General features: G+C 52.7%; 3 protein-coding genes and 1 non-coding gene across 7 annotated transcripts in view; 3 read left to right on the top strand and 1 right to left on the bottom strand.

Moving 5' to 3' along the window:
- The first annotated feature begins 29 nt into the window (after positions 1 to 29).
- Prob1 (proline rich basic protein 1) lies at positions 30 to 6,597 on the top strand. Of its 2 annotated transcripts, XM_063232181.1 has the most exons (4): positions 30 to 3,287; positions 5,133 to 5,330; positions 6,098 to 6,237; positions 6,564 to 6,597. In XM_063232181.1, exon 1 carries the CDS (start codon positions 130 to 132, stop codon positions 3,118 to 3,120), a length of 2,991 nt encoding a protein of 996 aa, XP_063088251.1. In that variant the 5' UTR covers positions 30 to 129; the 3' UTR covers positions 3,121 to 3,287; positions 5,133 to 5,330; positions 6,098 to 6,237; positions 6,564 to 6,597. The 2 variants fall into 2 exon arrangements, with proteins under 2 accessions (XP_063088251.1, XP_063088250.1); XM_063232180.1 differs by lacking the exons at positions 5,133 to 5,330; positions 6,098 to 6,237; positions 6,564 to 6,597 and adding an exon at positions 3,378 to 4,556.
- Mzb1 (marginal zone B and B1 cell specific protein) lies at positions 5,162 to 7,101 on the top strand. The gene is made up of 4 exons (XM_003477442.3): positions 5,162 to 5,330; positions 6,113 to 6,237; positions 6,564 to 6,674; positions 6,763 to 7,101. The coding sequence occupies exons 1-4, from the start codon at positions 5,163 to 5,165 to the stop codon at positions 6,917 to 6,919; spliced, it is 561 nt and encodes a 186-aa protein (XP_003477490.1). The 5' UTR covers position 5,162; the 3' UTR covers positions 6,920 to 7,101.
- Positions 7,102 to 9,923: 2,822 nt separating this feature from the next.
- The window catches only part of Slc23a1 (solute carrier family 23 member 1), a 15,514-nt gene continuing 1,898 nt past the window's right edge, over positions 9,924 to 23,539 (top strand). Inside the window, exons 1-15 of one of the 3 annotated variants that reach the window (XM_013140979.3) lie at positions 9,924 to 10,118; positions 11,664 to 11,725; positions 12,253 to 12,384; positions 12,778 to 12,935; positions 14,208 to 14,296; positions 14,425 to 14,492; positions 14,628 to 14,809; positions 14,957 to 15,077; positions 15,342 to 15,498; positions 16,016 to 16,163; positions 16,694 to 16,799; positions 16,969 to 17,098; positions 17,194 to 17,337; positions 17,848 to 17,943; positions 20,755 to 21,021. In XM_013140979.3, the coding sequence (XP_012996433.1) occupies positions 11,690 to 11,725; positions 12,253 to 12,384; positions 12,778 to 12,935; positions 14,208 to 14,296; positions 14,425 to 14,492; positions 14,628 to 14,809; positions 14,957 to 15,077; positions 15,342 to 15,498; positions 16,016 to 16,163; positions 16,694 to 16,799; positions 16,969 to 17,098; positions 17,194 to 17,337; positions 17,848 to 17,943; positions 20,755 to 21,002 (1,815 nt within the window). In that variant the 5' untranslated portion in view covers positions 9,924 to 10,118; positions 11,664 to 11,689 and the 3' untranslated portion in view covers positions 21,003 to 21,021. Of the gene's footprint in view, positions 10,119 to 11,591; positions 11,726 to 12,249; positions 12,385 to 12,777; positions 12,936 to 14,207; positions 14,297 to 14,424; positions 14,493 to 14,627; positions 14,810 to 14,956; positions 15,078 to 15,341; positions 15,499 to 16,015; positions 16,164 to 16,693; positions 16,800 to 16,968; positions 17,099 to 17,193; positions 17,338 to 17,847; positions 17,944 to 20,754; positions 21,022 to 23,539 lie in introns of those variants that run through there. The other 2 variants (XM_013140978.3, XM_003477147.4) reach the window with 2 other exon arrangements.
- On the bottom strand, positions 22,171 to 22,273 carry LOC111753757 (small nucleolar RNA U13). Its single transcript, XR_002788545.1, has one exon. It is a non-coding gene; the product is annotated as a small nucleolar RNA U13 (small nucleolar RNA).

Here is a 23,539-nt window from a genome sequence, read left to right as displayed (position 1 = left end):
CTGGCTAGGGAGTGGATGCGGCCGCTTTAAGGCATTCTGACCCCACGGCGTCTCCAGCGGGGCGGGGACAGAGCGGGCGCCACCAGCGGAGGCACTGTGAGGGAGGTAGAGCGCGGTGTCCGGCCCACCATGCTGACCGCACTCGTCCCGCCGGCCCGGCCTGGGCTCCCAAGGCGGCTGCCCGCAGTCCCCGCACGGCGCCAAGACTCCTCGGGTTCGTCGGGCTCCTACCACACAGCGCCGGGTTCTCCCGCGCCCCCGGACACAGGGTCAGACGCAGCTTGGGCAGACTGGCCCTGGGTGGCCCCCGAGCGGGGGGCGGGTGCGCAGCCTCGCCTGTCCGTCAGTGCCCAGAATAGCCATCAGCAGCCTTGGACCGGCTCGGGTTTCCCGCGAGGCCTGGGCTCCGGCACGCCACCGCCCCAGCCCCAGCTGCGCGTGCTGCCGTCGGGGGAAATGGAAGTCATCTTCGGCGCCGGGCCCCTGTTCAGCCGCTGCTCGGACACGGAGGATGGGATAGCACAACAGCTCTCGGCACCGTCATTCAGCCCCTCTCCGCCGAGGACAGCGTCTCCGGTCCCCGCCCCACCGCTGCCCTCGGCCCCCGACGGCGGAGCTCGCTGGGCTACCTACCTGGAGCTGCGTCCCAGCGGGCCGAGTTCCGCCTCCTCCGCTCAGCTTGAGTGCGTGGAGGTGGCGCTGGAGGAGCGCACTGCGCCAGTTAGGTCGCGAACAGTGCCCAAGCGTCAGATCGAGCTACGCCCTCGACCCCCGAGTCCCCCGAGAGAAGCCTGCAAGCAGCGCCCCCGGCTGCTCCTGCGCACCGGCTCCCTGGACGAGTCGCTGAGCCGCCTGCAGGTTGCAGCCGGCCTTGTGCAGACGGTGCTAGCCAGAAAGCTGGGTCCTGCGACCCAAGCTCCAAGTAGCGCCATCGTTAGGCCCACGGAGCGGAAAGAACCTAAGACTGGAGAAACAGTCCGCAGCAACCGATCTTGGCCACCCCGCGCACAAGAGAGTTCAGGGCCCGCTAGAGCCCCAAGGCCTTGGCCCAGCCTCCGAGAGCGCGCCATTCGGCGCGACAAGCCTGCGCCTGGGACCGAGCCGCTGGGTCCTGTTAGTTCCAGCATCTTTTTGCAATCAGAGGAGAAGATCCAGGAGGCACTCAGCCAGCGACCCAAGACTCAGTTACCCCAAGAGACACCAGGTCGAATCGTCCCGAGGGAACGGAGCCCGTCTTTGGAGTCCAGAGTCCCCTGGGAAGTTCCCAGTAGAGCTAAGAGGCCTAAAAGCCCATCTCCGCCGAGCCAGACCGCTAATGGAACCGTGAAAGATCCTCACTGCCCGTCCCCTCAGAACCTGTCCCCGGGGAATCGGACTGTCTGGAGGGTGAGTAGTCCTCCGTTCTGCGAAGCATCTTCCGCGTGGGAAAATCGGAATCCAGCCCTCGAGGAACCCGTCAGCAGGAGCAGCCCTTCCCCACAAACTCCCTCCCAGTGGACTCAGGGTGGTGCGAGAGCAAGGAGCCCATCCCCCGAAGTTCCTTTCCAGTGGAAGAGCTCGCCTCTAGCAGTACCGCGCACCGTGGGGCGGGGCAAGAGTCGGTCCCCACCAGCAGTGTGCCCAAGGGACGAGCCAGACTGTCCTATTGGAACGCGAAGCCCATCGCGCCAGGAGACCCGGGGACCCAGTGCACAGGGCTCCTCGATAGTATTTAGGCGGGAAGTTATGAATGGCGTAGCTCAGGAGTTGGAGCCGCCTACGCCATCTACACCTGGAACCCCACAGCTAACAGAGGTGCAGGGCCTGCCAGCGAAGGAATTGCCAGATTTTGCCTTCCGGGGCAATCAGCGGTCACCAGAGGCAGATGCACCCGAGCCGTCCCGCAGTCACCTCCTCAGCACCCCCGACACCGACGGGCGCCCAGGGGTCTTGGGCTGTGGAGAAGCGGTCATCGAACGCCAGCGCGTGGCCATTCCGCGGCCGCGAGATGTGCGCAAGATTCTGAAAACCACCTACGCGCCCGGCTTCCCCGCAGGAAGCTCAGGCTCAGGAAAGCCTGCTCCTCCCGCGGACCCTTGCGGGGAGGGCGGCCTATCGCAGACGCGAGAGTTCCAGGCGCAGGGGTCCCCCGCTCCGGCTCATTACACCTCTGTTTTTCTTAAAGACTTTTTGCCAGTCGTGCCGCACCCCTACGAGTCCCCGGAGCCGTCCCTCGACCCAGGTACCCAGGACGCCTTGCAACCCAACGGGGTCTTGCGGCGGAGGGCAGAAAACAGCACAGCGAAACCCTTTGCGCGCACTGAGATCCGCCTGCCGGGTGCTCTGGCCTCGGGCCGGCGGCCGGAGAGAACCCCGGCAGTGCAAGCGCCCCGTACCCGCCGAGAGAACGCCGGCGCCGAGGCTTCGCGCCTGGTCCCCGAAGGCGAGGGTCGGACCAGCCCCCTGGGCGGCGCTCGCACCTCCCCGCGGCGGTCCCCCAGAGCGCCGCCAGGACCCCAGCCGCCACGCGCAGGCTCTCCTCGGGCGCGCTCCACCTCCAGCCCCGGGAAGGCACCCAACCTGGAGATACCCGCGCTGGCGCCCGAGCCCGCAGCTGCCATCCCGGCGCCCCTGCCGCCCCAGCCGCGCGCCGCCTCGGCGCCTCCCACGGACCGGTGCAGGCAAGGCCCCGCCCAGGGGATTCGGAGGCTGCCCGGGGCTTCGCACCCGGGGAAGGTTCTGGTGGACCCGGAGAGCGGCCGCTACTATTTTGTGGAGGCGCCGCGGCAGCCGAGGCTACGGCTGCTCTTCGACCCTGAGAGCGGGCAGTACGTCGAGGTGCTGCTGCCCCCCGCGTCTCCGGGGCTGCGCCGCCACGTCTACACCCCGCTGGCCATGGGGCCTGGCCTCTACCCACCCGTCTATGGGCCCATGCCTGGCCTCGCACTGCCACCATCCCCGGGCCCGCCGGCCCTCGGTGGTCCCCAGCTACCTTGGTCCTCTGAGGCTGCGCCCCTAGACGGGATGTACTACCTGCCTTTGAGCGGGACCCCCAGCCCCGCCCCATCCTTGCTTTTCTGTGCCCCACCCTCCAGCTCGGGTTCCCCCCAGCCTGGCAAGCGCTCAGTGGCTCCTTTGTGAGGTCCAAGCAGCGCCTGATCCCAAGGTTGGGGCTCTTAGAAGGCATTGAGGTTCTGGTTCCCACGCCCCTGCTCTCTCCTCCAATCACCTCTTTGATCCTCCCCAGCTAGTGTCAGACCGGAAGTGAGCTTCAGCAGTGTATCAGAGATTGATGGAGGTGAAGTTCAGTAAGTGGCTCCCTACTTCCTACCCCCAAAATGTATCCCTTTCCCAGGAATTCCCAGGTATTCCCAGGTTTGGTGTGTTTGTGTATGCAGGCAAGCAAATATGAAAAAGTGAGGAGCCGGCCCAGGAGGTGCTGAAGTTCCCTCGGCAGCGGGAAGGGGAGAAGCAGGCACCAGGCTGCCCCAGAGGTGGTAGGCTGTCTGTCTCCCTGAAAATGGGATCCGTTGATGTGGAGCAGACCAGTGGGCCCTTTGCAGGTGTGTGTGTGTGTGTGTGTGTGTGTGTGTGTGTGTGTGTGTGGTGTGTGTGTGTCTGGGGGACTCTATGAAATCCATTGTTTGGAAGAAGAGCTGAGCTCTGGCCTGGTAGGCCAGTGGCCAGTGCAGCCTCCAGGCCAGGTTGGGTCTGAGAAAGAGAGCTGTGGGGACAGCAGGCAAAGGGGAAGCAAGGTAGTAACATAGGATGGGCCGTCCAGTCAGGCTTGGAACCCCGAGTGAGAGGGCTGGGGTGAAGGGAGCCCGGGTGGCTGTGGTCCTCAGTGGGGAGCCTAGCTCCCTCCCCTCCCCTCCCCTCTATCCCGTCTCTGGCTTTTCCTGAAGGCTGTGCTGGCTCGTTTTAGGGATGTGGCTTCAGCTGCTCCCACCCAGGTAGTGGGGGCAGTTAAACTGAATCACCAGGTAGGATTTAAAAGAGGAAGAAAGGAAGTGGGGGTGGTTGTTTCAAGGGGAGCCTCTTGGCCCCTGTGGGTGACTGAGGGTAGGTTAAGGCTGATTGTAGCAGGGATAAGGCACAGTAGGACAGAAGGGTCTGAGCTCTCAGCTGGGTTCACTTCCTTGTAGCAACAATGCTCAGAGAGGGGCTGGCCCTGCAGACTGACCCAGCACAGGAGAATATGGAACCAAACCTGTGCTCCTGAGATTCCAGGGACTTCTGAGAAAGGCTGAGAGCGCTAAGGGAAATCTGCATGATGAGGAAGGAGGTCTGCATGGAGTCTGTGGTTCTGAGCTGGAAAGGGCAGACAGGGCCTTGCTGGACCAGGATATGATGTGATACATTTGGGACGAGATAGTTTCCATTAGCAGCAATAGCATCAGGAATGGGAATCAGTGCCTTCCTTGGACCTGGGTGCCTTAGAGTCCATGTCCCCTGGACTGAAAGCTGTTGAGGAGAACTATGAGTCTGAATAAGTTGGACATCTCGGGTGTTGGGGCCACTCCTCACCTCACCCTGGTGTGCAATAAATGGCTGACCATGAGCCGTGGTGGCTGACATGACTAGTGTAATGTGCCTAATTTCCTACTGTGGCCACTTAGCACCCTTGCTGATACCCTTCCATGCCTAGCCATGGCCTGGTGGAGGAGACCCTGCAGCCCTGGAAGGGGACATGGGTGCCTCCCCCACTAGCCTCCCTGCCTTGGTGAACTTGCCTCCCAGGGAGGGAGCCCCAGGCTGAGTTCTTCCTGGTGGCTTCTTGGCCAGTGCGTTTTGGGGGTTAATCACACTTGGGTTCCAGTCTCAACATGGGTCCTCTAGCTGAGGGATCTGTCATTTCTCAGTCTTCATGTCCTTTGGGGCAGACTAAAGATGACAGTAACCAACCACCTTCTCCTGTGGGGTGCTCAGCACTTGGCCAGATCACAGCTCATGGAGCCCTGCATGTGGACCCAACCCTCATTGTTCCCTACCGCAAAATGGGGCTGAGTTGCCTAAAGCCTGGTCCCGCTAGAGAAAGAGCACACGTGGCATCTCCGGGGCCCTAGAAGAGGGGTGAGGTGTCAGTTCCCCATTGGTCTGGGCCAGAGGTGGCCCCACGGCACGCATACACACACATCCGTGCCCACCCACAGCCTGTGCTCACTGAGCTGGTTCCAGCGACCATGAGGCTGTCACTGTTGCTGCTTTTGGGAGCCTGGGCTGTCCCAGAGGGGCTCGGGGATAGGGCCTTCCTCTCTGCCTCTGCTCCACATCTGGATGAGGAGGAAAAATACTCGGCCCACATGCCTGCTCACCTGCGCTGTGATGCCTGCAAGGCCGTAGCCTACCAGGTGAGTCTTTCCCCTCTGGGGTCCCCTGGCCCCTGTCAGATCCTACCTGAGCCAGGCCTGTTTGTCTACTTTGGATTGCACCACTGGTCCTCGATCCTCAACTCCCAAACAGCACTGAGCCCCAGAGAGAGACTTCCATGATACTGTCACCCCCTCCCTCCACTGCCACCCCTCAGCTTCTGTCTCGCCTAGTTCATCTGCCCAACAGAGAGCAGATGATCTGGGGCAGCACAGTATTTTGACACACCAGGGAATCATTCACATGTCCTCTTTTAGACTCTTCTAACTGGACATGGTGCTTCATACCTGTAATCCCAGCACTGGGGAGGCTGAGGCAGGAGGATCACTGTGAGTTCAAAGCCAGCCTGGGTTACAAAGTGCCAGCCTGCACTATACAGTGAGACCCTGTCTCAAAAATAATTAAGGGCTGGGGACTTAGCTCAGCAGCATAGGCGCCTGCCTGGCAAGCGCAATGTTGCAAGTTCAATTCCCAGAACCACACACACACAAAATAATAAATTAATTAATTAGTTTATGCTACTGAGCAAGTGTGCCCTGAGGAGGGACCCCATGCCCAGGCCCAACATCCCACCTCAGCACTTCCCTCCTCAACCCAGAGAAGTGGACCCTGCCTCCACTGGCCCAGTCCCAGCTTTCGGCACCTGGGGCGGGGCCTGCAGCCTGCCTCACAGGTGCTTCCTGTTCAAACTGCTTTGTCTTCCCCTAGAGACTTGGGCTCCCCCTCTCCCCCTCTCCCCACACCTCAGCTCTCCTTGTTCCAGATGTGGCAACATTTGGCAAAGGCAGAGGCCAAGCTTCAGACCCCAGACTCCAGGGGGCCACAGGAGCTCAGTGAGTCAGAATACATGGATGTGCTGGACCGAAGCTGCTCCCAGACTTGGCAGGAGTGAGTTGTCTATCTGGGCCCTGCCTCTTTCCTCCAGGAGCAGGAACAGGCGTCCCCTGGTGGGGACAGACCCCCAGCCTCCCAGCCACCTCATAGCCACACTTCAGGGAGGGCTCGGGCCTGAGGGCACTGGCTGGGATGAAGTCCAGACTCTGGAACTGGGAGCAACTGGGTGTGCCGATGGCCAGCAGAAAGGTCACTGGGGAAGCTTGGACTTTCCCTCCCTGCGCTCGGCGAGTACCCAGTGTCCCCAGCTTGGTGTAGAAACAGGTCCCTTTGTGGCAGGACTACCACCAATGCTATACCTTCCCTTCCCACGCCACCAGCTATGGGGTCCAAGAAGTAAACCAAATGAAACGACTCATAGGCCCAGGGCTTAGCAATGGACCAGAGCCAAGCATCAGAGTGATGGTCACAGGAGGCCCCTGGCCCAACAGGTAATGAGGCAGTGGGAGAGGACTGAGGCCTTGGTTGCCCCCCTGCCTGTGGGCTGGGCAGTCTGAGGCTCCTGCTGGTCTCCCTTAGGCTCTCCAGAACGTGCTTGCAGTACCTGGGAGACTTTGGGGAAGACGAGATCTATGAAGCCCACCAGCAAGGCCGAGAAGCTGTGGAGGCATTGCTGTGTGGGGGCGCCCAGGGATCTTGCTCGACAGAGGCACCAGTCACCAGGGAAGAGCTCTAGTCCACAACTCCTCCTGGCGCTGAAGGGCAGCTGGACCTCCCCTGAATCTTTTCAGCGGGAGTTGAGGGGTGGGGGGAAGCTGGTTTAGAGCTGTCTCCTTTGTCCCTCCTCCACCCAGGGCACTGGAGCCGGGGAGGGACAAGACTTTCCTCTTTGGATTCAAATAAAACCCGGTGACTTGATGTCTCTCTGCAAAAGCTGTTGGAGGGGCTGGAGGTTCTCATATTGGTGTTTCTGCTAATATCCTGCTTTGAGAGGGCCCAATACACATTTTGACAACTCCTCATATGTAAGAGACCATAGTTGAGAAAGTGTGTCAGCTCTAAAGCTGATATGGAAGCAATTTATAAGCACAGGGACAGCCCAGGTCCTCAGATTCACTGGGAAGGAAAATTTTAGGCAGCCACCTGGCGGCCACTCCTAACATCTGTGTCCTTGTTACTATCTCCGCTGCTCCCTTCACTCTGCGCTCCAACTCTGATCCAGCTGTTACGGCTGCGCGCACGGGTGTCCACCCAGCACAGGACAGGGCAGCGTTTCTGGAACCAGCTGAATCAGCCTATGGTCTCTCATTCTGCTCTTTCCTACAATTCTTCTGGCCAGGGACCTTACCCAAGAGAAAAGGACCCCACATGGTCCAGAACTGCTACAATCTAGTTTCCTTCCTGAGTGTCTCTGATCCACTAAGGCTCTTGTCACAGGGTGGGAAGAGGTAATAAGGGAGACAAAGGAAGGTAAAGACACCATGTTCGTTTGCTTTCTTTGAGACAGGATCTTATGTAATTTAGTCTGGCCTTGAACTCACAATAGCCCAGGTTGGCTTTAAACTCATGGTGATCCTTCTGTTACAGGCAGCTGAGTTAATTAGAAATAGTGTAGGCTGTCAGACAGGGCTGGGCCCTCAAGAGGGCCAGAGGAGAAGTTCAGATACCTTACAGCCTTGGAAGAGACAATCACCTCCTGCTGTTGCCAAATCTCAAGACAAAAGGCAAAGCAAATAAAACCACATCCTAAGGATGGACAGTCCAGATAGTCCTGTATCACCCTGAGGAAGTCAGGAGTCAGCATCCTGCCGCCTACAGGAAGAGCCCCTGCTGTTAAGCATGCCTGCTTTGTAGTGACTGGCTCCCCCATTTGCTCCTAATTTAATCAGTTTTACCTGAGCAATTAACCTTATTTGTTGACCACATTCCGGCCATTTGCCCACCTTGCAAATTCCCATTTCCCCCCATCTAACCTCATGAATTTACTCTGTAAAAGTCCCTAGGAAAGACAGTGTCTTTGGCAACCCACTCGCAACCCCTTCTGTCTCTATGTCAGAATCTTTCTCTCAATAAATATGTTCTGCTCTTAACCTCCGTTGTTCCTAAAATTCATTCTTTGATTTTATACCAGACATAGTAGATTGGGAGTTTCATTCCTCTATATCACTCCTACCTCACATGCCCTTTTCCTTTATTACATTAAAACTTTGGGACAGATCTCTACTCAGATCTACAAGCAAGCATGCTCGGCACTCTGGGAGTGTCAGTGTTACAAGGTTTAATATTCAATTTGCATAGCCTATCTCATCTCCCTTCAAGATTGTGGCCACCAAGATAAGAGTAAAAGAAGGACATCTGATAGCCAGCTTTTACAACCCCCTGAAAGAATGCCTAGATGCTTCAAGTCATTTTTTTTTTTTTGGAGGGGTACCAAACTCACAACCTTGTGCTTACCAGGCAGGCACTATGCCACTGACCTATCTCCCAGCTCAAGTCATTGGTTAAGTCTGCAGCCACCTCAGATTCCAGATTTGAGATCAACTCCCAAACACAGTGGGAACAGTTATCCTACGACAGGAATTGAGGCTGCCCCCCTCAAAGCTGGAGCCTGGATCTCATCATGTTCACCAAGTACTTCCTCAAGTAATGATGGCCCTCCCAGGGCCTCATAGAACCAGTAGTAAGATGTAAACGAACCAGACACTGACTTTATTATAGACAGTTAAATTAGGTAAAAATTAATATTACGGCAAAGAGAGGCTGGGATACCAAGGAAGTCAGTGAAAAAAAATAGACATCAAAATTGTCATCGAGGTGTGTCTAAAGACCAGGCCTGAAGATAAAGATGCAATGATCAGGCCTCCATGCCTCCCCTAAGGGATAAGCAGTAATTTGAAATTATACTATAGTTGGTATCATCTGACCCACCTGACGGCCACCTAGTATCAATGAATTCGCCTCCTGCCACATTTATCCTCTATATGGACCTCTCGAGGGCCCAGCCCTGAGTCCCTATTATGTATGTATATATATACTATTTTATAATTATATATATATATTGTAGCCCAAGGTGGCCTTGAACTCACAGTGATCCTCCTGCCTCAGCCTCTCTAAGATTGGAATTATAGGCATGAGCTACCACACCAGGCTCCTATAATATTTCTAAATTAACTTGGTTATCTATAAAACTTATAATCTTATTGGTTGATTATAGTTTCACACATGTTGTACTCAAGATTTTACTCTATAAAACATTCACAGAAAAATAACGTTAAATGGGCATTGGGAGGTACAGCCTATAATTCCAGCACTCCAAAGGCTGAGGCAAGAGAACTTCCAAATAGTGAATTCAAAACCAGCCTGAATTACAGAGCAAGATCTTGTCTGAACAATAACAAAATTTTGCATTTTGGCCTTTTGGTTAAGATCAAGTGTTAAAAAAAAAAGTAATCTGATTTGACAGAAATGAGGTTTAGACAATAAGAGATTTAGACAATAAGAGACAGGTCAGATTTCAGGCTGAGGAGTGGCAGGGCTGGGAGGGGATTCAGATCTTATTAGTTGATTATGCTGCTACCGGAATGCAGTGTACCTAGGAGGCCTGGACCACTCCAGCTGCCCTGGGGGCTGTCCTGGACCTCCACCCCCCACATCCCATGCCCGTTCCAGGATCTGCCTGTGGCCCCTCCTTCCTTGGCCTTCACCCTAAGGAAAGAAGCTTCCGGCACCAGGAAGGCCAGGGCCAAAGGAACCGGCTGAGTCCTCAGGAGTGTGAGGTGTGGACTTGCCCGGACAGGCCAACCTTGAACTTGCAGCAAACCTGTGACAAGGACCTGTGTGGCCTCTGTCTGTGAAGATACTGCATCAGAGTTTGAATGCTGTGGGTCTCCTTGGTGACTGTGCATCTGGACGCCCGCACCTTCCCAACCTCGAAGGTGCGGTGGTGAGGTTTGGGTTGATTTCAGTATCCTTGGAGCTGAGTCTGTGGGGGTGGGGCATCTCCACAGCCCTCTGTGGAGCCCTGGCGGGAGCTGGTAGGAAGCTGGTGGGGAGCCAAGTGCTAAGGAGTTAAATGAATCCAAGATCAAAAGCCAAGAGGAAAAGGAGCAGACAGATGGACAAACAGCCAACAAGATTCAGGCTGTGCCCTGAAGCTGCTGTCTACCTGGAGAGTGGTGCTGCTTATGAAACCTCTGGGCTGGGCCTGACCCTGGGCTCAGCAAACCAGATGTAGGTGGACCCCGGGGTGCCAGAGCTGGTGCAGCCCAGAGAGCAGCAGATGGGGATCCCAGGCTTTGCCTTCATCTACTGAGAAGCCTGAGCTTCTCAGGTCCCTAAACCCCCAGGACCCTCTCAGACAGTCTGTTTTCAGGCCCTTGGGCCAGGCCAAGCAGCAGGTATGCTGGGAGGAGACACAGGCCAGGCACAGAACCAGCTTCCCGGGCTTTGTGACATGGATGTGCGGGGGAATGGTTCTTAGAAAGGCCTCATGCTGAGTTTAAAGCTCTGCTGTTGCTATAGTTATTTTGTTTTGGTTTGGTTTGGTTTGTGTTGTTTTTGGAGACAGAATCCCACAATATAGTTTAGGCTGGTCTTGAACTCACTGTGTATCTCAGGCCAACCTTGAACCTCCAGCAATCCTCCTGCCTCAGCCTCCTGAGTGCTGAGATTACAGGCGTGTGCCACCATGCCGTTTCTTGTTGGTATTTTAAAAATTCAAAATATTTTTGGAATAAGGGCCCTCTTCTCATTTGCACTGGGTCACACAAACAGTCAGCTCCCAGCTGGGAGAGGAAAGGAATCCTTGTCCACACACAAGGAGAGCAAGGGCTGCACTAAGCAGTGAATGGTGGAAGAGGCAAAGCGGAATTTTAGGACTGCTGATCCGAACCCTGGCTACCTGTGTGGCCTCAGTCAGATTATGCTCCTAAATCTTTCCTTGGCTGTCATTAAAAGGGTTAATATCAGCCAGCACCAAGGGTAATGCATGACGATGCATATACAGACATACTGTGGCCTGCATAGGACGGTCCGCAATAGCAGAATGGTTATTGCGATCATGATAAGGGCTAACTTGTTATTAAGAAGGGAAGGGCCTTCTGTGGACAGTGACAGGACAAGCCTGTGTGTACCAAAACAAAACCAAACCAGCGCCCATGTACCATCCTTTTCTTCCCACCTTGCTCAGGGCAGGGTAAAGTTTTAAGACTGTCCTCTCCTCCCCACTTGATTCTGTCCCTTGCTAACAAGGACAAGTCTTGTGCCAGGCTCGTGTGCCCAGGAAGCAAACATGGCAGAGGCTCAGGTAGCCTTCACCACTGCAACTAGTTAATGCCTCACCTCTGTGTCAGGTCCCCCTTTCGCAATCCAGCAATCCAATCCGGAGCCAGGGACCTGGTTATAGATTTACTTGGAACAATGTCTGGTGTGTGGAGTAAAGTCCTCCTTGGCCTTTGTAAAGTCATCTCTCTTCTCCTCAGGAGCTTCTCAGATTTTTGCCACAAAGATGAGGGCTCAGGAGCACCCGAAGGACCAGACACAGGTGCCAGGGGACCGGAGGGAGGGGAGGCGCAGTGAGTGGGGGCTAAGGGGCCGGACAGCCTCTCTGGGGAGCAGAGACAAATCTTGATGAATGGGTTACAGTGACAGTCCCACGGCAGATGAGGCAAATAGAAAATGCGGCAGAGGTGGAGGTGAGGGGGGCTTTAGCTTTGGGACTGGCTGACTTGAGCTTGGAGAGTAGGGGCCCAGCTTCTGAAGTGACACCACAAGGACCTCTCGGCGGCAGCTGGTGGGACAGAGAGGGTTTATCTGCTGTCTGGCACCCTCTTGGTGCCTCTGATTTAGGCTCCATTCCCATGGGTGGGGGCTGAGGGCTCCAGGCACTTTCAGCCGGCAGGAAGCAAGGGAAGTGGCGCCCAGTGACAGCCCAGTGACAACTAGGCGGATGGACAGTGGGAACAGATGGGGACCCCAGTGTGGACCTCACTCTGAGGTGCCACTCAGGCCACCTGAGTGATGCTGGGACAATGATGCCTGCCGGTATGGCTTTTCTCTGCTCCCCAGCAGGATCCCCAGGGCTCCGCAGGGGCTTCCACCAGGACCCCACAAATGCCCCTGCCCACAGAACCCAAATTTGACATGTTGTACAAGATCGAGGACGTGCCTCCCTGGTACCTGTGCATCCTGCTGGGCTTCCAGGTGGGCCATCCCCAGCACCCCACCCTGGCACACCCCAGGGACATCACCCTTCCCTACCCAACAAAGTTATCTTCGGTAAGAGGAAGAAAAGCCTCAGGTCAGCACAGTGACTGTCACAGAGCAGGGCGGGGAAGAGGGCGGTGGGGCCTGAGAAAGGGCTGCATGGGGACAGGGAGGAGGGCCAGGAAAACTTGGGAGGAACTAGTGTCCCCGCAGAGGGTGAGCGTTGGCTCTCTGGGAATCCCCACAGGGCGTGTGGTATGGCTGGGTGCACGCCAGGGTGGCCCGGCTCCAGGCCAACTAGCAGGCAGGCATGAGGACCTTGAGTGCCCCTGTTTCTGTGGGTGCTCTGTGGGCTCTGCCTCAGACACTCTCCTCTCGCGCCACCCCCAGCATTACCTGACCTGCTTCAGTGGCACCATCGCTGTGCCCTTCCTCCTAGCTGAGGCGCTGTGTGTGGGCCGCGACCAGCACATGGTCAGTCAACTCATTGGCACCATCTTCACATGTGTGGGTGTCACCACTCTCATCCAGACCACACTGGGCATCCGGTGAGCCACCCCTTTCCTACTCCGGATCGCAGGTGTGCGCAGGCACCCTGTAATCCACACAGCAACGGCAGGATCAAGTAGTCTTGTTCAGAGGGCTTTTATGAGGGGAAAAAACTCCAACTAACCTGGATATGGTGGCATACATTTGTACTCCAGCATTCTGGGATGCTGAGGTAGAATCACAAATTAGTGCCCACTGGGTAAAGAAAATGTGGCGTTCATGCACAATAGAGTATACTCTGCCATCAAGGATAAACTTGAGACATCTTGAGGTAAATGGATGCGCCTTGCAATCATACTTATAACTGAAACAAATCTGACACATATGTTTAAATATCAGATTGTTTCTCTTGTATGAGAAAAAAAAAGCATAAAAAAGGACCAAAATAGATGATAGATATTGGGAAGCAGGAAGACAATGTTCAAATGGGAAGGGGAAGAAAGGATGGGGAGGGGAGGAAGCCAAAAGGAAAAGAAAAGAAAAATGGAAACAAGGAAAGGAAGGGAAAAAAAGCTTGTGTAAATAAGGAGGGGGGAAGGTCTGGAGAGAGGGGAGGGGAATGGAGAAAAGAAAAAGAAGAGTCAAGGTGCATCATACAGGAACAAGTTTCCTCTGATGAATGTGATCATTATGTCTACCAAAAATTTAGCTGGTGCACATCTGTAATCCCAGCACTTGGAGGCTGAGGCAGGAGGAGGCCAGCCTGGGCTACAAAGTGAGCTCAAGGCCAGCCTGATCTACATAGTGAAGTCCTGTCTCAAAAATAAAATATAACAAATTAAATTAATTTTTAAAATTTAGAGCCCAGTCTGGACAATTAGAGACTTAGTGAGGCCAGCCTGGACTACATAATGAGTTCAAGGCCTGCGTGCAATACATAGTGAGACTTCCCTCCAAAAAAATTGTGTGTGTGTGTGTGTGTGTGTTTTAATTTGAGACACAGTCTTACTGCATCACTAAACCTCTAAATTATCCAGGCTGGACTTGAACTTGAGATTCTCTTTTCTCTGCCTCCCAGAGAGTGCTACCATGCCCCGTTTCCTCCTCTTATGGGTCACTCTCTGTGCACAGGGCCGCTCTTTTCCCTGCCAGAGTTGTTCTCTGCAGGAAGGAAAGGACAGTTCTGAGCTAGGGGAAGGGTTTGTCTTTGCGTCTGGCCTGTCCTACTGGAGGCTCAGTGACCTCTGTCTGCTTCACTGCTGCCCACGTACCTCTGTCTCCGCCCGTCTCTAATGCTCTGCCACCTCTGCCACCCTACACCTCTCCTCTAGGCTGCCCCTGTTCCAGGCCAGTGCCTTGGCATTTCTAGTTCCAGCCAAAGCCATCCTGGCCCTGGAGAAGTGGAAATGCCCGCCAGAAGGTGCGCCCATCTGGGAGTTTGGAGTTGGAAGAGAGCGGGGAGGCTCTGGAGCCTGCAGACAGCAGTGTGTATTCATGGCAGCATTTTTCTCTCCCTGTCTTCCATCTGTGCGTCCCTCTCTGCCCCAGAGGAGATCTATGGTAACTGGAGTCTGCCTCTGAACACCTCTCATATCTGGCACCCACGGATTCGAGAGGTAGGTCGAAGGGCCAGGGGCCAAGGAGGGCACTGGATGGGTGATGAGCTGGGAGGACTGGAGGCAGTCTAAGACCTGCTCTTGGCCAGGTCATGGTCTTTACATGGTAACTTATGGCTGACTTTGCCCTTCTAGATCCAGGGTGCAATCATGGTGTCCAGCCTAGTGGAGGTGGTGATTGGGCTGATGGGGCTACCTGGGGCCCTCCTCAACTACATTGGGCCTCTCACAGTCACCCCCACTGTCTCCCTCATTGGCCTCTCCGTCTTCCAAGCTGCTGGCGACCGAGCTGGCTCCCACTGGGGCATCTCAGCTTGGTGAGCAGGCACCAGGCCTGGTTCCTTCCCAGCCCCAACCCCAGCCCCAGCCTCTTCTGCCCCACTCCTCCATATGTTTTCCCCGTGGTCCTGGCTCCTGCCCCCGCCTGGATGCCAGCTGCCTCCTCCTGGTACTTCTGCCCCCAGCTCTATTCTCCTGATCGTCCTCTTCTCCCAGTACCTGCGCAATGTCACCTTCCTGCTGCCTGGATATCGCTGGGGCAAGGGCCTCACTTTCTTCCGCATCCAGATCTTCAAGATGTTTCCTGTGAGGAGCTGACCGGTTGCTGGGGCTGGGACTAGGGCAGGGCTTAGGTGAGGGCTTAAACCTATGCCCAGGGCCAAGGGGAGGGCAAAGGCAGAGACAGCACGGGAGCCGGAGCAGAGATGCAGTCCTAGTCAGAGCTGGAGTGGGTGTCGGCACTGGATCTGAATGCAGCAGGGGCTAAGGCTGGGCCGGGCTGAGGTAAGAGTGGGTAGCCTGGATGGAGACAGGGCAGCGCCCGCAGCTACCCCTCAACCCCTGCTTCAGATTGTACTGGCCATTATGACTGTGTGGCTACTCTGCTATGTGCTGACGCTGACCGATGTGCTGCCCGTGGATCCGACAGATTATGGCTTCCAGGCACGAACTGATGCCCGTGGGGACATCATAACTATTTCACCCTGGGTCCGCATCCCCTATCCCTGTAAGCACCCTTACTTGGGCCCCTCTAGCCCTGACTGGACACTTGTGAAATCCTTGGTGACCCCAATTCATCTGATGACTACAACTAGCTCCAACTAGCGCTAACCAACCCCCCTCCACACACACACCTAGACAGAACCTAAGGTCTTTGTACTAAGCTATGTCCTGGCCCTTTTTTATTTTAAGATAGTCTCACTAAATCGCTAAATTGCTCAGGCTGTGATGAAACTTGTAACCCTCCTGCTTCAGCCTCTCAGAGTGCTGGGATTACAGGCATGTGCCAGTGTCCCTGTACTGACAGACACATAATATGCCAAGAAGAGTAGTGAAATCTCAGACAAAGCCTCACTCCAGCCCCGAACCTCTCAATACCCAAGTAAGTTCCCGTAATTCCACGGCTCCTACCCCAGCTTGAGGCCTCGCCACCACCAGCTCATCTCCCCCTCAAGGATTGCCCTGTCCATTCCCAATCCTCCACAAGCTCCTTGCTGTATCCATCTTCTTGCCTCCACCTCCAGGTCAGTGGGGCGTGCCCACAGTGACCATGGCTGCTGTCCTGGGAATGTTCAGTGCCACACTGGCAGGTATCATCGAGTCCATCGGTGATTACTATGCTTGTGCCCGGCTGGCTGGTGCACCACCCCCGCCAGTTCATGCTATCAATAGGTATGCTCACCTGCCCACCTCAGCTGCCAACCCGCTGGAGGGGTCACTCAGGAAGCAGATGCAGGGATGGGCTTGAGAGCCAAGAGGGGCAGACTTGGGTGGCCAAGCCCCTCACACGTCCAGACCTTGTTTTCCTTGCTAGTTGAACAAGGACTCATCATGCTGAGTTTTGGGAGTGGTTGAGGAGGGAAACCACAGGCCTCAACAGCCTTCCTTGTGCCCAGCTCTCCCTGTGCCTTCTCTCAGGCAATCCAACAGCCGCAGCCAGGCTCCACTCCCCGGCTTCTCCGCTGCACGGATGAGGACATTCAAGTCCAATTGCCCAGAGGCATAAGTGCCAGGAAACTGGGACCAGTATCTGTACCAGGGCTCCTAGTTTCCAGATCTGCTTGTGGCCTGGGGTGGGGACTTTTCACACCATAGTGACAGCTCATAACCCCCCCACCCCGGGGCAGGAAGTGTAACAGGGTGATGGGAGGTTACAGCCTGTGAAGGGCTAGACTAAGCCCCTGCTGGTCCTTTTATTACAGGGGCATCTTCACCGAAGGCATCTGCTGCATTATCGCAGGACTGTTGGGCACAGGCAACGGGTCCACCTCATCGAGTCCCAATATCGGCGTGCTAGGGATTACCAAGGTGCCAGGGCAGCACAAAATCCCGTCCACCACTGGCAAGACCCCAAACCAACCTCACTCCCCCCACCCGGTCCTGGCCTAGCTCAACCCTGTGTTTGAGCAGGCCCGACCCCTAGCACAAACCCCCCCATCCCGTCCCGGGTCGTAGCCCCGCCACTGGCTTCCGGCAGGTGGGCAGCCGCCGCGTGGTGCAGTATGGTGCGGTTATCATGCTGGTCCTGGGCGCCATCGGCAAATTCACCGCCCTGTTCGCCTCGCTCCCCGACCCCATTCTGGGGGGCATGTTCTGCACCCTCTTCGGTGAGTGCCTGGCGCGGCCCCGAGTGCGCTGCACGGCTCACTCAGTCGTGGGACTCCCTCGGCCTTGAGGTGTCTGTGTTTTCTTGCCCCTGCAGGGATGATTACTGCCGTGGGGCTGTCCAACCTGCAGTTTGTGGACATGAACTCCTCCCGCAACCTATTTGTGCTGGGCTTTTCCATGTTTTTCGGGCTTATGTTGCCTAATTACTTGGATTCTAACCCCGGCGCCATCAACACAGGTGCTTGCTGTTTAGTCCCAAAGGTTGGGGTTGGGGTGGGGTTGTGGGCTGGGGATGTGTAGTTCAGCGGTGGAGAGCCTGCTTAGTTAGTATTCACAAAGCCTTTGGTCGACCCCAGCACAGCCCAGTCCCTCCGAAGCTTCATACAGGTAGAGCTACAAATCCTTTCCAACCCTGGACCTTTGTATGGGAGAGACTCATTGTTAGCTGACCTTTATTAACACACTTTCTGTGGACAGGTTTGGAGCAGTTTTTGACATATGCTATGTAATTCTCAAAAAAGCTCCATGAAACTGATACTATTGTCATTTCCACTTGGCATGACAACTAGCAAGGCAACAACTAGCAGCTGGCAGAACCGGTATTTGAGCCAAAGATGGGAGGGACAGAGGTGAAGAGAAACTTGAAAGCCAGGGCTTTGTGCAGTTCCCTCATGGTCAGCTCATGACCTAGCGCTTGCCAGGCAAACACTTATGCCCTGAGCTAAATGCCGGCCCTTTCCTTCCACAGGTATTCTTGAAGTAGACCAAATTCTGACAGTGTTGTTGACCACAGAGATGTTTGTGGGTGGATGCCTTGCTTTCATATTGGACAACACAGTGCCAGGTATGGATCAGTCTTACAAGGGTAGCACAGAAAGAGATTTGACTCATATGCAGTCCATCAGATGGCCACTGAGTTGGGTATATGGCCAGGTCTGAGGCCAGGCAGGCCCTGTAGGAGCAGGTGGGCTGCTGGAGTGCCTGCCAGTTATAGCAAAAGAGGCACAGACATGTCTTGTAGGTCTTGGAGTGGGTGAGGCCAGGAGTTATTTCTGGGTCCTATGAAATCTCTTTTCCAGTGTGTGTGTCTGTCCAGGGTCTCAAGCATACTAGGCAAGTGATCTACCTCTGAGCTACATCCTTATTCCTTTTTGAGACAGGGTCTGGCTAAATTGTCCAGGCTAGCCTTGAACCTGTGACCCTCCTGTTTCAGCTGGAATGCAGGTGTGCACCATCATGCTTGGCTCCCTTTATCATTTACTTTATTTTTTTGGTGCTGGGATCAAACTCATGACCTCATGTTTGCCAAGCAGGCACTTATGCCGCTGAGCTAAACCCCTGGTCTATCATTTCTTTTTTAATTATTTTTTTTTTTGGAGACAGGGTCTCACTGTATAGTTGACTGGCCTCGAACTCATGGTGATCCTCCTGCCTCGACCTCTCAGGTGCTGGGATTATAGGCATGTGCCACCATGTCCAGCTCTTTACCATTTTTTGACTGGCACTGTGTTGAAGGTTATCTTTGCTTTTATGGCGTAGTCAGATATAAACTCATCAGTTTGTTGGTAAAATCTATTCCAAATATATCAGACTACCATGTTGGATAATAAATTCCAACATGTACCTTTGGTAATGGAGCATTTTGAAGGGATTGTGTATGATAGTCTGTGGTATACCAAATACACATGTGCCCACCCAGTAAGCGTATAAAAAACAGGGCCAGGGATTCAGCTCAGTGACATAAGCACCTACCTGGCAAGCGGGAGGTCATGAGTTTGATCCACGGTACCAAAAAAAAAAAAAAAAAAGTACAAAAAATCATGTCATCAGGCACTATAATAAGCATGAATTAAGGGGCTGGGGATTTAGCTCAGCGGCATAAGCGCCTGCCTTGCAAGCAGGCAGTTGTGAGTTTGATCCCCGGTACCGATAAAAACGAAAGACAAAAAAAAAAAAAAAAAAAAAAAAAGCACGAATTAGACATGGAGCTAAGTATCTCATTTCACCCACCCTTAAAACATATGACCACATGGAGAAAGCTCATAATCACAGCATTCAGAAGGCCAACTTAGGATCACTTCGAGTTCAACACTAGCCTCAACTACGATGAGACCTGTCTCAAACAAAACTACCCCCCAAAACTAAAAACAAAAACTATGACCACAAAGTCAGTCTCAAAAGTTAAGACAGCACAAATCTTAAGTTAATGTCCGACACAGGCCCTGGCTATGTACCACCCACAGTGTCACAGAGCCTCTGTGAAGGGTTCCAGGGGATCTTGGCTGCTGCCTGGGGAAGCTTCATAAACTAACGGCAGCATCGCATAGGGACAGAGGGGAGTGGAACACCAAGTTTGGTGGTCCTCCACCCTCAGCTGCTTATCAGCTGGAACAAAATCACAGCTTTTGCCTGCCTCTCTGAAGCTCTGAGGGTTGAGGTTGGCAGAGAAAGTAATCAGGGCCTGTGTTCAGACTTGGGATGGAGGATGAGACCCAAAGCTCCTTAGATTCTTCAGATGACATTTTGTTTTTGAGACAGAGTCCTGTCATGCAGTCCAGGCTGGCCTTGAACTACGTAGTTCCTACATCAGGGTCTCACCAAGTCACTAAGTTTCCCAGATTGGGCTTAAGACTTTTTTTTTTTCTTTTTCCTTTTTATCGGTATCGAACTCACGACTGCCTGCTTGCAAGGCAGGCACTTATGCCACTGAGCTAAATCCCCAGCCCCTAGACTTTTTTTTTAGGGAGTACTAGGAGGGAATCAAAACTCAGGACCTCATGCTTGCCAGGCAGGGGCCATGCTAGAGCTATGACTCTGTCCATGGGTTTAAACTTCTGACATGTGCCATGCTGTCTGGTTAGACAAGAGCATTTTGGCATTAGCTGTCCCTTGGATAGATGGCTAGCAACTCAACACAACACTTACCTTCCCTTTTTAGAGTCAGGCTATGGCTTTAACAGTCCAGCTTGTGGTTCTGAGACAGTGAAATGGCAGCTTTGGTGCCTAGAGAATCTAGGAAGATAAAGGGCCTTTGAGCAGGCAGCTGTATAACCTCCTGGAACTACCTGGCTGTCTTTCATGTCACTCACCTGCAGCCAAACTGAGCTTCAGCAATCATCTATGTCATACCACGTAATCTTAAGTAGCCCTTTAATCTGCTTTGAGGAAGGACACAAAGCTCAGTGGTCAAATTACTTACCAAGGTCAGACAACCTGCATTCAAATTCAGGTCTGGCTGGCGCAAAACCCAGTCCTTAACCATGGATCAGCACTTAACTTGCAGGAAAGTCAGAAAACCACCCCTCCCCATGAAGACTGAATGTATGCCTTACCCTGAGCCACATTTCTAGCCCTTTTTATTTTTTCAGACAGGATCTTAAATTCCCTGGGCTTGACTAGTAGAATTTGCAATTCTCCCACCACAGCTTCCCAGAACCCTGGGATTACAAACTAGCACCACCACACCTGGGTCAGCCACTGTAAGGATATGGGTGCAGTTCAGTGGTAGAGGACATACCTAGGATTTGTGAGGTCCTGGGTTCAATCTCCAGCACCAGAGAAAAAAATTTTTAAATTACTGAAGTCTGCCCTAGGATCAAATTACAGGGAGAAAGGCTTGCTGGCCTTGGTAAATGACTCCACTGTCTTTTTCCAGGGAGCCCTGAGGAACGAGGCCTGTTACAATGGAAAGCTGGGGCCCACGCCAACAGTGAGACGTCTGCCAGCCTGAAGAGTTACGACTTCCCCATTGGGATGGACATAGTCAAAAAGATTGCCTTTCTAAAATACATCCCCATCTGCCCAGTCTTCAAAGGATTATCTCTGAAGTCAAAAAACAAGCCACCAGTTCTAGAAGACACACCAGAAAATACAGAAGCTGCATCTGTGTGCACCAAAGTCTGAAAAGTTCCTTCTGAGAAAGGTAGGATATGCTGATGACTTTGTGGGATGGCTGAATAATCAAAACATTGTCTCAAAAGAAAGCCTCAACTACTGAGTTTCCATTTTTGTGACCTCTCTAATGTGTCCTTAAGGGGTAGGTGGACTGGGCAAAAATATACGGCTTCTAGGTACAATTCCTTAGTGATTTTATAATTAGAAACTTCCCCAATTTACATTGCCTACTAAGTAGTGACATTTGTGAAAGACTGATTTTTCCCAAGTATCTGAGCACAATGTAGTCCAACTACAGTCCACCAGCTAATCATGTACACTCCAGTATGCTGAATACTGACATTTGACATGGAAAAGGCCAACAAATCCTGACACAGCAAAATGGAAATATCCTTTCCTATATGTTGTCCTGTTTCAGTGAAGATAATAAAACTTAGTTGTCTGAAGCAGGATGACTTTGGTAACCTTCAAACTATGCCAGCACAAGCCCAGATGAGATGATCACTTATCCCTAGGGTTTCAAATATATGCAGGTGATGATAGTGAAACCTGGCATGTCCACCAGGAATGCCGGATGCAGAGTGTGCTCTAAACTTAAAGTGGTTTCAACGTGCATGTTCTTCTAGGTGGACAAAAAGTTGTGAGGATGAGCCTTTTTGTTTTTTTAAGCACTGGAGATTGGACTAAGACTACTGAACCAGAGTCCAACTTAAAAAAAAAATTTACACGAAGTCTGAATCTGTGATCCTCTTGGATCAACTTTCTAAATAGCTAGGATGCCAAAGGGTACTTTCTTCGATAGTACTGGGAACTGAACTTGGGACCTCAAGCATGGAAAGCACACGCTGTACCACTGAGCTCACAACCCCTACTCTAGACTTTTAATAATAACACCAATCACACAGGACATTCTGTGTGTCAGGACTGTCTTCAGTATTTGATGTATAATAATAATCACACAATATCTGGAGGTAGATAATTCTTATTGTAAGGTATATATTCCTTACTGAAGGATTCTGAAATCTTTTGTCAGATTCTGGAATATTTGTATACTTTTTTGGTTAAATCTCTGTTTGAAATCTAAAATGCTACATGGGATGGCCACCCAATTTGCCTAGCATGTTAGAAGCCCTGTATCACAAAATAAAACACTCAATACTTTTTTTTTTTTTTTCCACATCAGATGGGTAATGTGCCAAGGTCGTAACAAGGTTCAAAGGAGGCACATGTCATGCATGGAGCATGAGCACCCAATCATCACGCTTATGAACCTGAGGGATCTCTCAAACAGTTTTTAAAACTGGCCTCAAACTCACCATGTAGCCCAACTCTCAGCAATCCACCTGCCTCAGCCTCTCAAATACTAGGATTACAGGCATGCTCAACCATGCCCTGAATGTGCCACTTTTGATCCACAGCTATTAGAGAACAGAGAGAGGACTGAAGGTTGAATCATAGCTTTAAAAAAAAGTCAAGTGTGATTGTCTATTTCAGGACTTTTTTTTGCTTTTTATCGGTACCAGGGATCAAACTCTCAACTGCCTGCTTGCAAGGCAGGCGCTTATGCCACTGAGCTAAATTCCCCAGCCCCACAGGACTTCTTTTAAAAACTCACCTATTACAGGCCTGACATGGTGGCACATGCCTGTAATTTTAGCATCCAGAGGCTGAGGCAGGAGATCATTGTGAGATCTAGTGGGGCCTACAGCCCCATTCTTTACAAAAAACATAGTTGTCTGGCTTGACCACTATTTCTCTGTTTGTAATACAGAGGAATATTTCAAATTCATTCCTTTTTGGTTTTTTTTTTTTTTTTTTTTTTGTCTTTTTGAGACAGGGTCTCATTATGTAATTCAGGCTGGCCTTGAGTTCACTTTGTAGCACAGGTTGGCCACCCACCTATTGCCAGACATGGTACACACCTGTATTCATAGCACTCTTTGAAGCTGAAACAGGAGGATCTTAAGTTTGAGCCTAGCTTGGGAAACTAATCTCAAAATAAAAGTAACAAAAGGCTGAGGAGGTCACACAGTAGTAAGACGACCCTGGGTTTAAACTTTAGTATCTAGGCCAGGAGGGGTGGCACATGCTTATAATTCCAGCATTCAGGAGGCTGAAGCAGGAGGATTGCTTTGAGTCTAAAGCCAGCCTGGGCTACATACGCTACATAGTGAGTTCAAGGCCAGCATGAATTACACAGCAAAGACTCTGTCTAAAAAAAAGAAAGGCTGAGAATGTAGCTCATTTTCCAGTACAGGAAAAACAAAACAAAACAAAACATAACCCCCCCAATCAACTATTTATTTATTAAGGTTGCTATTAAAAACTGAATTAAAAGGGTCAGGTGTGGTGACACATACCTGTATGCCTAGGCTCCCCCCCCCCCCCCCATTTTCCTAACATGGCTATCTACAACTGCCCTTACACTGCATTCTCAGGCAACAAAAAGCTAACATAGGGTGGTTGGTTTTATTTCACTAGTGTTCTGTGGAAAGATACATGCAAAGCAATATACTTAGTACTATGGATTCCAATGAACATGATTT

Source organism: Cavia porcellus, unplaced genomic scaffold, assembly GCF_034190915.1.
Source record: "Cavia porcellus strain 051 isolate PalLab524CR breed Dunkin Hartley unplaced genomic scaffold, mCavPor4.1 scaffold_21, whole genome shotgun sequence".
Taxonomy (NCBI): Eukaryota; Metazoa; Chordata; class Mammalia; order Rodentia; family Caviidae; genus Cavia; species Cavia porcellus.
This window is presented reverse-complemented; position numbering and strand designations above follow the sequence as displayed.

Bases quoted from the DNA above. Each gene is read 5' to 3' on its own strand.
- Prob1 (XM_063232181.1), top strand. From the start codon at position 130: ATGCTGACCGCACTCGTCCCGCCGGCCCGGCCTGGGCTCCCAAGGCGG.
- Mzb1 (XM_003477442.3), top strand. From the start codon at position 5,163: ATGAGGCTGTCACTGTTGCTGCTTTTGGGAGCCTGGGCTGTCCCAGAG. The intron at 5,331-6,112 runs GTGAGTCTTTCC...TCCTTGTTCCAG, and splicing joins GCAAGGCCGTAGCCTACCAG to ATGTGGCAACATTTGGCAAA. The intron at 6,238-6,563 runs GTGAGTTGTCTA...CCACGCCACCAG, and splicing joins TGCTCCCAGACTTGGCAGGA to CTATGGGGTCCAAGAAGTAA.